Source organism: Tribolium madens, unplaced genomic scaffold (assembly GCF_015345945.1).
Source record: "Tribolium madens isolate multiple individuals breed KSU strain unplaced genomic scaffold, Tmad_KSU_1.1 Scaffold_20;HRSCAF=117;Tcas5.2_LG4, whole genome shotgun sequence".
Taxonomy (NCBI): Eukaryota; Metazoa; Arthropoda; class Insecta; order Coleoptera; family Tenebrionidae; genus Tribolium; species Tribolium madens.
The window spans coordinates 8,434,823-8,450,135 of record NW_025400985.1 but is presented as its reverse complement, the minus strand read 5'-3'; the positions used below and the strand labels follow the sequence as shown (position 1 = coordinate 8,450,135).

General features: G+C 31.5%; 1 protein-coding gene across 4 annotated transcripts in view; it reads left to right on the top strand.

Moving 5' to 3' along the window:
• Nucleotides 1-15,313, top strand: part of LOC123004775 — a 36,243-nt gene that overhangs the window by 11,530 nt on the left and 9,400 nt on the right. Inside the window, exons 3-4 of one of the 4 annotated variants that reach the window (XM_044398207.1) lie at nt 362-503; nt 13,735-13,964. In XM_044398207.1, coding sequence (XP_044254142.1) covers nt 362-503; nt 13,735-13,964 — 372 coding nt within the window. Of the gene's footprint in view, nt 1-358; nt 504-3,639; nt 3,787-10,965; nt 11,171-13,734; nt 13,965-15,313 lie in introns of those variants that run through there. The other 3 variants (XM_044398206.1, XM_044398209.1, XM_044398208.1) reach the window with 3 other exon arrangements.

The following is a 15,313-nucleotide window of genomic DNA, read 5'->3' as shown; positions in this document are numbered from 1 at the left end:
AATACAGCAAACGTCAAACTTAATTGTCCACTTGATAAACCGTTGGTTGATAACGTTGGTGATTCAACTATAATCTTCGTTTTTTCGAACAAAATATTTTAAAAACAAAATTTGAGCTTAGTTTTTAATTCTTCTCAGGTGCAAAGTCACGTATGTACTTTACACTAGGGAGTGAACAAAAGTCGCCGAGACCTGGCTTACATTTTCTGCCATCTTTCAAAATTTTAAAAATTGCAGATCAAATCTGAGGCATGTTTTTCTATAACTGACATTACAAGTAATCGTTTAAACAGCAATCAAGAAGTAAATCCTTCAACCACTCAAATTGCTATTAATTTTCGTAAATCTGTTGTTCCAGAAGACAGTCTTAATGATACAGCGCGGCCCCCATAATTTTTCCGAAGGTCTGCAGACGAATGGAGATGCAGACAGCGGTGCTCCACCGTTGCCACCCAGAACGGCCATCATTTTCACCCCTTTACCCGCCGTTTCTAAACCACAAGGTAAGCAAAGAGGAATTTATTAGAATTTCATTTTCGTGACGGTAATTTGGGTTCTCTAAATTGGACTCGGTTCTGTTAATTGTAGTAGCGGCGAAGTTTTAATTTCGTTAAAAGAAGAGTTTGGGTGCAGGGAATTAGGAAAGAATGCGGCGTTGATTTTGTTGGAGGTGAAGAACCGTGCTGCTAAAAAATATTATTATGTTGACAATCTTGCACGGGCTTTGTATTCTAGATTAATATTACTTCCATGTTTACATAAATTAACTAATGATTAACTTATATGCCCATAAAACCTAAGCTTTAAAATGTGATGTGTTATTTTCGAATAAAAAGTGATGACAAAATTTACTGTGGTAAGCTGATATTACTATTTTACGGTTGACTACACAATGTTAATTTAAAACAAATAACATCAAGGTGTATGCATTTATAATATGTTTTTCTTTAAGAATCAGATATTGGGAAGTAAGTACTAAAAAAATTATATGGTTCCACAATAACACAATTATAAGAGTGCAAACTTACTAAAAATAAAAATAAATAGTCGTATAAGAAGATATGTAAAATTTGTTGATAAGTTGAATGAAATCACTCAAATAAAGGATAGCACGTAAGCGTAAGCCGCTAGAATTTATAAAATAACTTTTTCTTTATGCCTAAAAGAAAATTGAAAAAGAGGTAGACTAAAGAAATAATATTGTATGCACAGTAACTTTAACCCTTACATCAATTATGGATGTCTTTTATTACACTTTTTAGAAGTTTTGTGTAGAAAAAGGTGAGTGTAACAAATATCTACAGAGAAAAGCCCCTTCACCTTAATCTTATTTAAAATTTGTATTAATTATTGTAGTTTCACTTTATTTATTGTCAACATATGTTGGTGTTTTCTCTTTTATGTTTCTTTATTTTAGATTTGGCTTAAGATATTATGTCTTAGCAATGTGCTCAAAACTTACAGCCGGTCCAATAAAAACTTGATAGGCAAACAATCAATTTAATGCTTTGACACTGTACAAAATTTTTAACATATGCCAAAGAGACCTTAAAAATTAATTTTGAAAAAAAAAAGAAATTTTATAAACATTTTAATATTGAAAAGGTGGAAGTTCTGCTAATTTATGGTCAAGTTTGGGAAGATGTGCTGCTAACGCATTGATAGAGCGGGGATTTTACAATAGAGCAAGGATTTACCTAAGGTACGTCATAAATATCATTGAGGACCTTTTTCTATTGTCAAGGAATTATGGTCTGATAACCAATTACCACAAACTACAAACCCAACTCTAAAGTATTAGAACTTTTACATTTTCAATATTAAAATGTTAATTACTCAAAACTTATCAACTTTTGCATTATTCTATTTTAACAATTACCACTATAAAAATTAAAGGAATTTTATCATATAGGTAGAATAGTATATTAAAATACAAGTTGCAGAAGGTATCTATTCAAGTACAAATTTGAAATTCCGAAACGAGCCGCGTAGCAGCGAGTTGAGAAACAAATGAGTGCTTGAAGAACCTTCTGTAACAAGTGCTTTATACTATTTTTTCTATTTTGCCGCTTTATATCATTTTATAAATTAAAAAACGAAAATTTTAATTTTTTATTTTCTAGAGAATTTTGCGAATGTTGGCGACATTTATATGGAATAATTTTAGGCGGCTGTAAAAAATAAAAATAATTCTTATTTTCACATTTAAAAATGAATTGTGAAGAAAGTCCGCCACTAAAATTAAATTAACGCCAACGACTTATTCCAGCACTCAAAATAGAAAAAATAAAAATAGAAAAAATAGAAAAAATAATATTCCGATACCTAACTTGAATTTTTTCTTAGTTTCCATGATCTTACTGTCATACGCTAAAAATTTTGTCAGATTTAAAACTAGTAATCGGCAATATCTCTCAACAGAAATAGTTATTGAGAATCACTCAAAACCGTTTTGGTAGTTTGTAGGGGAAATCAAAATGAGATAGTAAGTGACGCACCTCCACCCACCCCTCATCATAATAAAAAAAATGAAAATTTAAAGTTTTCGTTTTTGAATACTTGGAAAAACGGCTTTACCAAATAGGCTGTTGTATGACATTTTTGAAAAGCTCTTGTTATGAGCTTTCCAATGATCTATCACAAGTAGCAGTGTCGTGCCATTTAAAATTTTCAACTTGGGGTGGCTGTGGCTTGAAGGGTGGGTGGAGATGCGTCATTTACCATGCCATTTTAATTCCCCCTATGAACCACGGTTTTGAGTGATTCTCAATAACTTTTGCAGTTCTAGAGATATTGGCGATGGCAAGTTTTAAAATTGACACCCTGTATGTCAAAGCATCAAATTAAAGTGTATTTAATCTTCTATCGTTTACGCTAATAATTATTCTACTTAACTAAAAATATTTATTTATGCGCTGCCTTTAAAAGACTTGGGACTATGTTTACGTTTTTGCAAATATACAGGGTGATTCAGATAAGATAATGAGCCCGAGATTGTGGCGATGCAACCCAAAAAACAAATTTCATTTACGTCTTGATCTAATTTTAATTGCATTTGCATTTGCAATCCAAGTTATCTTTTATTGTTCTGACAGTGCAATTTATGATTTATAAAAAACTGTTTGCCTACCTGTTTCATTTTTTCGTACATTTTGTATTGGATTTACACCGAAAAGGCTTCTCAAATTTCTCTATCATTCCGCGAGAACTGAGTGGCACTAATGATCGAGTGACATAAGATGATAACTTGGATTCAACTTGCAAATCCTAATTTAAATGGGATCAAAGACGTAAATGAAATTTGTTTTTTGGGTTGCATCGCCAGATCGTCAGGTTCATTATCTTATCTGAATCGCCCTGTATTTTCAAATTTTGAAAGAAAAAACATAACAAATATGTGATTTACTGGCATCACCAAAATATTTTTTTTTGTGGTCTAACCCATCATCGAAATCTCCACGAAATCGACCCAATTTTTCCTCCAGTATTAAAACCCACCAGTGACCTTCCACAACAATGAACCTCTCCCCACCTCTAGAATCACAGGATAAACAAACAAGAATACAAACACTTTCTTTGTACCATGTCGGTTCGGTTAAAGCCGCCAAGAACCGACAAGAGCCGATTATCTAATTCTTTAGCTACAACCTGTCGAACAACGCCAGGTGCAAAAGACGTTTGTGTACGGCGTTGTTCTTTTGTTCGTTGGGGCACGTGACCGGACTTTTCGGTGGTGTTTTCTAGTGATAGGACCAAAAAAACTGGAGCATTTCTTGGCGGGTACTGGTAAGTTTGGGGATTTTTTTTGTTTTCTGTAGAAGAATTATTAATACCGGTTAGATGATTTGCGCTCTCACAGTGTAATCAAGTGTCATAAACATAAAACATGATAAGATGTCGGTTATGTAAGTGTTGATAATTAGAAGGATGAAGAAATATGTGCAAGTACCAATTATGCAAGTGTTAGTGACACATCTTTGGAATTCTATTTGAACTGTGGGATGGAAAGGAGCGGAGTTTTTGGTATCTAGATGGGCTGGAAAGTAATAATAGGACTACGAAACTATATGGTGTTTCACGGTTTCACACCCAGATATGTTGACAGACAGTGATGGGAATGAGATGGATTGGAAGTGAGAAATTTTACTTTCTGTTGTTGAAAGTTTGTGCAATGTAAACTAAATCCTCAAACCTAACTTTGGATTCAATATCTTTTTTGTAATAATTACCAATTCGTAAAAATTGCGTTTGACAACCATTAGTCTTCTTTTATTTTTCGTTTTCATTAATTTGTAATTTTTAATGAAATATGTATTGTAATTTAAATTTGCAACCCTTAAAATTGTTTTTTGTGGACAGCCGAATAATACTTGATGGCGTAATAAAGAAGATCGTTAAGCTTGTTTTATATCGCTTAAACAACATTACTTACTTCTTCTTCTTGGATCTTCTTGGTATGTGACGGGCTAATCGTGTTTTTGTTCAACATTACTTACTGTTAACTACACTATTAATTTGTTTTTAATTTTTATTAAGCAGTAAGAAGAGAGAAAAAAGCAATTGAATAACATAGTGTGACTTAGGCCCTGGTACGATTAAGCCTCAGTTAAAATTTAACTGTTTGATAGTTACTAAGGTAGTGTTGATCTGATGGGAAATATATACTCTTTTTTATATTAATGATCATCAAAAGGGTTGTAGAAGTCTAAATGCATCTTTAATTTAAAGGCTGAATCACACAAAAAATGTAATCCGTATGTTTGCTACTCTATGTTAATTACCTATGTTGTTAATTTTACTTATTTTTTGCTACCTGGGGTACACATTTATTTGAAAAAATAATTTTAAGGAAGATTGAGGTTAGGATTGTTTGAATTTTCGCATGGTTGACACCCTAAAATGATCCCTTTGACTACTTCCATGCACACTAATATGAAAACGAGTATAGGTATACCCAAATATGTCCATAGAGCTAATCAGTCATTTTGAAGAAATGAAGAATTGAATCTTTTTAAAACAAAACCAGACATAAAGAGTGATTAAAATTCAAGAAGTCAGAAGAACAATAAACACAAAATGCCATAAAAAGAAAAGTATATCTTCTTGGTGTGGGCATGGTTATAAAATTAATTGACTATAAAATTGTCTATGATAATTACAGCTATTAATTACTTTAATATCACTTTCTGGTTGACTACGAACGTTTTTTACAATAAATATTTAGAATAGTAATTAATAACTTGAGTTTTTTTGTTTAAATGATTGGTAAGCGAGACAAAATGCTTTTAGAACTTCAAAGAAGTAGCATTTCGAACTATGCTATACACTTAACTGTAACGTTACATTAATTTGTAATGCATGTTTTTTGAAATATTTCTTGCGGTTAATATGCCGCTAAGAATTGCTCTAAGTTACTGCCATTCATTAGTTAATTGTAATTTTAACACATAATTATACTACATGGCGCAAAAATTGTTGCACCAAAAAGAAATCCGTGAATATACTATACAGGTGTTTTAGAACTTGCGCCCTAGAGAAAAATGCGTAAGGTAAGATACCAGAAACATGGAGAAAAAATTCTATAAAATTTTAGAAATTAGGGGAGTTTAAGTTTTTTATTTTGACTCTATTTTTGTTGGAAATAGTACATTACAAACTAGGTGGTAAATATGGCATTACCCGAAGTGCTTATGTATACGATCGAAAGGCGCCAGCCTCGAGATCGGATAAAGCACAAGGGGAAATGCCATTACCACCGAGGTTTGTTTGCTATTTTATTCACAATCACATTATTTTTAGTCAAAAATTTGAATAAAATAAAATTCTAACAAAGTTTAGGTTCAAACATGGTAGGCCATCTAAATTGCGTTTGATTTTTGACATTTTAAAAATGTCAAAAAAAAATTGAAATAATGTATGAATCTGATATTAAAATTGTTGAAATGGAATAGTGCACTCCCCCAGAAGTAAGAAAAACTGCTACAAAAGCAACTGAATACTAGTTTAGCAAAATACAAAGTGATCCACAAGGACAATACTGACCCTATAATTTTTAAACAATTTTTTTACTTTTTATGCTGGCGTTCGTATCATTTGTGAAGCTACTTTCTATCCATATTATTCTATTTTTAAATGATCTAAAAATCTAACAGAAAGTTTATTCATAATATGTTCGCAATGCAATTAACTGTCTTGGAATGGTTACTTCGAGGCCAGTTGTACCTTATATAGGATCCAGATGAACATGTGGCAGATATACTTCACTCTACTAAATCATTTATAAATTCTTGGTATTGATTATGAAAGTTTTTTCTAACACTAACATGCACGAAGATATATTAAAATATTTTTGGATCCGTTTACACATTCCAGTGGAAGTTTTGTTCATCATTTCTATGTACCTCCACGAATCGAACAAATTGCCAAATTTTTCTTCCTCTGTTCCTCTTAACAAACGACAACCATATAAGATAACTATCGACGAGCGGAAAGATGTTATCTGGTTTGGCTCGAAGAAAAATTGCTTCTCTGTTATACAGGAATGTAGAATCGTTACGTTTCAAGTTTTTCGCATTTTTATAGTCTCACTGTCGAGTTCTTTCACATCAATTTACTCTTTCCTCGTTTTTTCTTTCCATTGCTGGTTAAAGCCGCACATAATGTGATGTTTTGACTTTATATCCGAGTTATTTTTCATCGTGACTGCGCTAATAAGCAATGAAAGAAAAAGGACTTGTGAATTTTGCGCAGTAATTGAGTTGTCGATGAACTAATTAACGACGAGGGGAAAAAATATGTTTTTTGAGCGAATATTTAATTAAAATGAGCAAGATGAAGATGTTAATTTATACGAATTCAGTCGTTTTATACACGTGATAGGCGTTGAGAATTATGCAAAATTAATCAACGTCTTTACTAAAGCACTTGAAACTGATTGAAGGATCAGCAAATATAAATTACTCAAGAGTTCGATACTGTATCAGCTTACAGTATGATAGTAGCGGAAGTTTGTCTGCAAAACAATTTCTTGTAGTTTACTAGAAAGATAACAAACAAATGGGCAACCTTAACACAGTCAGCAGGAAATACCATAAGTCAACGGCTTTTTTTTAAATATAATGTTATGATTAATTTTGTTAAATGCTTTGCTAACGTTGGTTTACTAATTTCCAGACGTACTATTATTAGAACATGCTGTAATTAGATAGTGTGTAGGAATTTTGGAATGTTTCTGAATTGTAGCTGCTGTTTATTGAAAACAAGAATTTACTAAAATGTTTAGTGTAGTGTTGGTTGCAGAATATTGAGGATCGTCAACGAATTTTCAATGCAACAACAATTGTGCTAATCTTCATTGAATTTAACTACATTGAGTATATTTAAGGAAACAATTTCCAGACAACCATAAAGCCCAAAATAAACACACTACCATTTACAAATACGTTAATACATTACCATGGTATTACTAGCCCTTTGTGTAGACAAAAACCCGTGTGAATTTTTAAAGGAACTACGCTCAGTTGGGCACACAACAATATTCGGTTGAACTCTTATAATCCGAAGACATCGTCCTCTACTGGAAATCACCTTCCAACGTTCGATTCCATCAAATGATGTCACCTAAACCCTAAACTCGTCTAAACTTGATCTCAGTTAAACAAAAGCAGTATTTTATGACCTGGAAATAGATTAATTGTTTAGAAACACACCGTTTTTCTCAAAGAAATTTTATTTAATTAAAAAGTGAGGCGTTAGCCAAGGAGGTACCTAGATTATATCAGGTTTAATTGCTCTCTAATTTATCCTAATGACGCCAATTGAAGCGGCGGTTTTAACGTTTGGAACAAAGATAAAGAAATATAACAGGATTCCCAGTAATTCGGTGTTAATTGCAATGACTTGCTGTAAAATCGAGTGAGTGTGAAAGTGAAACGGAGTTAAATAATGACAAACCTCGGTTCAATCTAGTTAATGAGAAAAAAATTGACCGGTTTAAATAGATGAAGGGAATGAGCAAACACGAATTATTTTTCGATAGTAACTCTCATTCGAAACTGCGAATTTAAATTATGAAAATGTAGTCAATTGAAGATTTTAATAATCTTATCAATTAATTAGCATTTAATTAGTCGTAATTTATTAACTAAATGACTTAATATAGATAATGTTATGTTCAAAATTCTTCGCCTTCAAGTTATACAATGAATTTTAAATTTATAATGGTTTCAAAAATAAATTAAAAAACTGCAAAGTTTTATTTATGACTTGTCGCAATAAAAACATGTTTATGAGATTTTCTGACATTTTGGCCTCGTTTTTACCGATTTAAATATAAGTTCACAGCAGTACCATAGAAATAATGGACTATAAAGATAGATTCAAATAGATGATTTATGTTTTCTTTTGTTCTCATGTTTTCTAAAAGATTTTTCTTGCCATAATTTGAAAATTATGGCATTGAAATTAGAACAGAATCATTTTAAACCGGAAAAGGCTAAATAGATAAAACTTTGCAAAGCCCACATTTTTAGGAAATGGGGAAAGCGTTTTCACGGTTTTCCGTTTCCATTCAGGACCTAAATTTTCCCAAACTGTGGTTTTCAAAAATATTTTATTTACGTTCAATAAGTTTTGAAAACAACAGAAAAAATTGCATCAAAATTTATGTTTGTATTTATATACAGGATGTTTCTAATAACAAAAACGTGCTGTGCTTTTTTGAATGACAAAAATATTTTATTTCTCATATTTTGGCTTATCGTATATTTTTTTCTTGTCTGTTCTGTAATTTTTAAATGATTTACAAAAATAAAGATGGTTACATAAGCACGTTGCATTTGCATCAAAATTATTCTACACTGAACAAAACTTGATTGCAATTCCACTTGTTAATATTTATTGTACACTTATGAAATTGACTATTTATCACTATTTGTAGTAGTTTACTTAAGACACAACACGTGTTTGTGCCTACACAGTCAATTTACATCTTTATGGTAGGTATGTATCGCAGAACAATTTGCAATACTCTCGAGAAACATCTTCACAGAGAAACCTGAATAAAGCTAGTGTTGTCAGTAAATACATTATGTAAATAATTAAATGGCAAGTTGTTGCTTTTTATTGTTATAGCATTTAGTGAATAAACAAATAAATATATCTGAAAGAAGAAACACAATTTAAAATATCTTTTTGTTTTCTAGTATATCTTAATCATCTTGTAAGTTTCTAAATTTCCAGACAATTATAATGATAGCATTTGCATGAGTGCACAAACTTGCAAAATTCATTAAACAAATACTTAGTGTAATATTTCAGGCGTCAGGGGCGGTACTTAGGACGGGTAACGAACCGTCCCGGAAACTTCTCAAGGTTTGTTTTAATTGCTTGCTAGTCCAATTCTTCAACAGAAAAGCTGCAACATACCGTTCTGGTGATTTTCAACGCAATCGGTATCAAGTTTCAACAGATTGATTAATACCAATTTTACGATATGCTATTATACGGTTTACATAATTAATGGTGTCTGTTATAATAACAAAAAAGAATGCTGTAATAAAAATGAACGGTTCTCATGCAAGCACAAGAGAGAAAAAACCAGCGATGATCGCGTGTCTATTTGCATTATTGGTGGATAATTGATTTTTTACGGTAAATCCTTCACTTGAAGTTGCTAATAAATATCTGAAGGAATCGAACTGATATGAAAGGTAACCTCATTACAACAAGTTATACTAATAATGAGAACAATGCTGTGTTTAACTGTTGCATTATATAGAAGAAATTATTTCTTGTTCCTTCTCGCGAAATAGCATTTACAACATCTGTTTGGATTTTTTTCTTTTTTTTAACAGATTTGTGTTATTTTTTAACATTATTTTAATTCTCAGATTATTATTATTATTATTCTCATAAAGTTTGTAAAATACAGGGTGTTTTACATAATTTTACGAGGCTTGCGCCTGTAAGATACAATCAATAATACATATTCCGATCCGAACTCGATTACAAATTTTAAAAAATTGGATAATCTTCTCTAGTTTGTTCACCCTTTCAAGAATTACAACGTTTTTAGTGATTATTGATTAAGATAGATAAACTAGAATCATGTTCATGCCGTCTCTTGAGAGAACAAATGATAATTGTTTCTGAAAAACTGCAGTTTATGACTATTAATGAAACAGTAATTAGTATGACTACTGCATGTGTTTCCAAAAATTAAATAATTAAATGTTTATTTTTTGTATCCAGCATTTTGTGACTTTTGTATATTTGGGTGCGTATATTAGGCGCAAGCCTCGTAAAGTTGTGTGAAACACCCTATAGTTAGTAAATATTACTTTAAATAGTGATGATCCACAACTACCTAACGATGTTTTCTTTAAAAACTCAAAAAAATGAAAGATTCAAATGTTGTAAATGTGTCTGTTACTCGTATAATAGGTACTAAGAAAATTTGAAACATAATAACAGTTTTGTTTTACTTTTTGCATTATGATTTCTTTATTATCCACCAAAAATTATATTTTTATTACCACAACCTAAATTTGCAAAAAATACTTATGTGTTTATTTTATATAAAAAAGGTCCTTTTTGGGAAAAGGTTTAATATTTGCAGAGTCGCTAAAGGATTTATTTCCGAAAGTTTGAGATAATTAGAAAAAAAGAAATAAGTTTCTAAATCTTGAAGGGTTGTTAAAGTCAACCACCTTCCATCTCTCGTTTCTTCCTTCTACCATAACCAAATTTGTTCGAGTCTTCCGGTGTTTGGGCCCCCTTGCCCCCCGGTTCCGGTGTTGCGCCATCCGAAGACGTTTGCTGTTCGCAAACCGTAACCATAAGACTGAAAGAGGTCCGACTTCCCGCTTTTCTGTGTTAATAATCTAAGATCAGACAGGGCCCCCCTCTTTCACGCGACCATAAACCGTCTAAAACAATACAGCAATGGCTTAGTTCAGTGGCGGTGCGGTCGGTAGAAAAATCGCGGAAAGTTGTGCGAGCGTGATCGGAAGATGTCACCATGTAATGGCAACGGGTCGTACCGTACGTCAAGTCAAACAAGGAGAGAAGTTGAGGAGGTCACAGAACTCGCTTAATCCGATTTCAGCGCCCGACACCAATATCCAACAGAATGAAGGGGTTGCGAAGGTGGTCAAAACGAGTGCTTTTGGTATGGTGGTAATTATTACAAAAGTTTTAGCCGTTTTGTTCTGGAAGTGAACAATGTCTTTTCATGTTAAATTTATCGATTATGTGTAAATAAAATATAAATGAATTTATAATTATATAAATGAACATTGTTATACATGAACTAAGAATATTATACAAGGTGAATATAAAGTATGGATTCAAGCGATTTTTTTATTATTTGGCTTCAGAGATAAAAGTTAATAAAAATGAAAATACTATAAAAATGTGATCGTGATATGAGAATAAAAGTTTTGTCTTGGAATTGTGCGATTTTTTTTGTCAAAATAAAGACTATCAAAATTGAATAAAGTATAGATACATTATAATGCCTAGATCATAGCTTTTGTAAAAAAAATAAAAAAATTTTAGAGTGGGTTGCCATTAAAAAAAAAATAAAAATTATGAAGAAAAATTTTTATTCTTGATTATTTCCAACAAATGTCAAATTTACAATTTCCACCAATAGGATATCTTGATATCTTTATGTCATCCAATCATAAGAGTCTTTTCCGATAAAACTTCTCTTCCTGCTGTCGATGAAGTGAATTATCTTCCTGTCCTAATGTCACATGAATTTTTTAATTTATAATTTTTTTAATTTCTACTAAGTGCTTTTGGAAATAATCTAATCAAATATAACTCAACCTCGTTTTTATTATCGAATGAATGTATGAATTTCAATTCAAACTTTTTTGTCTCAGTCAATATAAATTTCCAAATTCAACTCGTCAAATTGCTATCACAAAAAAAAGTTTTCGTAAAATTCAGAAATTTATATTATATTATATTACCTATGATAAAACATCACAGTTTTTTAGTTCTTTATCAATTTTATTATCCATTAATTAGTTTTTTTAAACAAATAGTTGAAGAAAGAACGTTTGGTTCCGTACTTTTTATTTACCCTGTATGTGTACTACGTGACAACAACAAGAAAACGTAATGTGTTAGAGCTTATTCCATATCTGGGGGCGAACTGACAGAAAAGACACTTGGAGTGCGCCGACTTGGTTAAGATAAAAAAAATACATGGGCGTATTTTTTTTCTCTAAAATTTTTGAAGACAAGGATTGTTAGGAATATCATTTTTGAAAATTTTTTTCATGCGTTAACAATTTAAAATTTTGTTCATCATTCTTCATCTTATGTACGAGTACCTACTTATTATATTATATTTTTTTTAATAGTTAACATATGTTTAGTGTCAAAATTCATTCATTTTTGACAAGTCAGTTCGCCACCAGATTTGGAACAGGGGGAGCAAAAAGTGTAGGACCAAGCGTTTTGTGTTAAACTTTCAGAAATAATTAAATGGTGGAAGTTAAAACATTATAAAATTTGTTTTTGAGTTCTGGTATTTTTTTAAAGACATATCCTTTTTTCAACAAAAATTGATTTTTAGATAGTGAATTTTATTCTAATTATAGTCTTCATCGAGAAAAATTTTCGTGGTCAATTGCTATTTGATAAATAAATTTTACACAACTCAAAAATAGGAGAAATTTTATTTTTAAAAAACAATCTCATTTTATAGTACTTAATTAAAAATTGATGTTTTTTTTTTAATTGAAGCTTAGTTCCATACTTTTTGTTTACTCGGCATGTGATGTCAATTTTATTACAATTAATTCAAATTTTTGTGTCTTCAAATTTAGGTGTTTTAGAAAAATTGTTGATACACGTATACGTATACGTGTAAAAAAATAGACCAAAACTTTTGTGGTTACATGTAGTGTGCGACTCTAAGAATAAAAGCATTTTAATTGGCCACTATTGTGTGGTCTACCATTATCATTTAACGTTTTTTATTGCTGGTTTTGCAAATAGATGCAAACCGTTTACGAGAAAATATAAAAAATGCTAATTACCTTAATCTTTCAAAATCTTCATTCATTGTTACTTCCTTTCATTCAAACTTTTACAATATCTCATACTGACTGAATTCATCTTTTCTAGTTTTATAATTTTTCACAAGTTGTGTATTTTATTTAGTATTCCACATTTAAACAGATTGGGTACTTCAAATAACGTTCACAGTGTTCATTTTGAAAAACTATTTTCTATTTAAAAATGCGTTATCCAAATTATAAAAATTGTCATGGTTAATAAACGACATTGAGCTAGTTGTTTTGTACTTGAATTGCACAAATCTTTTTCACAAACGTTACATCTTTCTCCTCTGCAGAATGTACAATGCACCAAAGAAGTATTTATCTCTGCACACCTGAAATTACTATATTCGCGAGTTTTACATCCTTTTCGTACTTCTACATCAAAATATATGTTATGCTAAATTTCTATACCAATATAAAGAGACCTTACCGTTTACTTTCAAATCAATTAAACTAAAACATGATTCAATATTTTTTCTGCATGTTGTTATATTCCATTTACCAGATTCGCATTGGGCCATACCATTACATTCATAGCACTTTAATGTGACAATTGGGTGAATTAAGATTAACAAAAATGTGACCGAAATTGAGAGTTTTCTTCGCATCTGTCAAAAAATTTGACAAATAATAATACATGTCTTTGTTACAGTTGAGGTGGAAGGTTATGGGCCCTACAAACCGGTTCCACCCCCAAAACCTTTACCCCAACAGCCTATTTCGTCACAACAACAAGGCTGTCTTACACCGCCTCCTTACAGGATGCCCCCTTACCCTTTGTACAATGAGCCTAGTATTCCAGGAGCAACAGGATTAGATACGCCTATAGCAACCTCGAGTCCTGCCACACAAGGGCTGCACACACATTCTAGCAAGTTTCCGGTAAGTTTTCATTTGTGGAGCTAGTGAAAAGCAGTAAGTTGTAAATAGACTTGAAGCACATTTCTGGAAAACTGAACTTTATGCAATTTTTTTTTAAATAGCTGCAATGATCTAGCTCACGTATTATACTAATAATTTTATCTACAATTTTTTTCATTAAATTCAAACGTACTTAGTACGTATTTTTGTGTTACAACTGTGCAATGATGATTGATTTAGAATCAGAAAGGTTTCTTTTACAAATTGAAGCTGCTGCTGCTTTCTTTGAATATATCATGAAATAAAAGAGAAGATTTTTTTCGAGAAATAGTTGCAGGATTATAAATCCATCTAACTTATTTGGTATGTAATTCGAAAGACATACTTTTGCCATGTACCTAGAATATTAATGTAACCACCTACTGAGTAAATTAAAACATGTTTTTAAGATCTGGCTAATTGTATATATCTACTTTTGTGCCTCCATACATACATATACACCTTTCGTAATGTATTTACGCAAGAAACAAGAAAGAGTGTTTCCACATTGTTCATTGTGAAAATTACGGTACTCAACAACATGTAGAGCGAACCACAACGAAATAAATAACGAAATATCACGAATGGCAAGATCCAACGTTAGTTTTCATTGTTATTACGACAAAGTAATGAGAACATTCTCATGAGTAATTGAACTCTGGTAAAGTATCTGAAATTTTTGAAATGACTCGCTCGTTACTAAACGTTTGGATACCTTCTCGCGGCAATTAAAACCAAATCATCTTTATCTGAGAACCTACGTTTCCATTTCTAAATTGGAATATAATTGCTCTGTTTAAGACCAAACCGTTGCATAATTGAAAAAGAACTTTCATATTCATATTATTAAATTTTGGGTATCGATTTGTTAACACTGAGGCATTGTTTTTTTTCTATTTTTGGAATAATTTCTAGGTTTTTGTACACAATTCAATGTCATTTTGGATAGAATCCTTGCAATGTCAGTTATTGTTCAAACGGCAAACGATAATGCGAGGCGTTAACTTGTGTGTAGGAACACACACACGGAGACGTCACGAGCAACCTTTACGAGTTCGTTCACTCTCATCTTTTCTACACGCTTCTTGAACGCAAACCAAATGAATATCTTTATGAATAAAGAGACGCTTGGGTCGTTTACGTGATTCCTAATTGTAATTTAAAAGGATCTGTAGTCTACTGAAAATTGTTACGATTGGTTGCTTTGAAGTTTTTCAACTGTTGGAAGGTACAGCGTGTTTCAACCTAGACGTTCTTTCTGATAAACTGCACATTTGTTTTTATTATTAGTTGTGGGTTTAAACTTGATTTCATAAAATTTACCCAAGGGA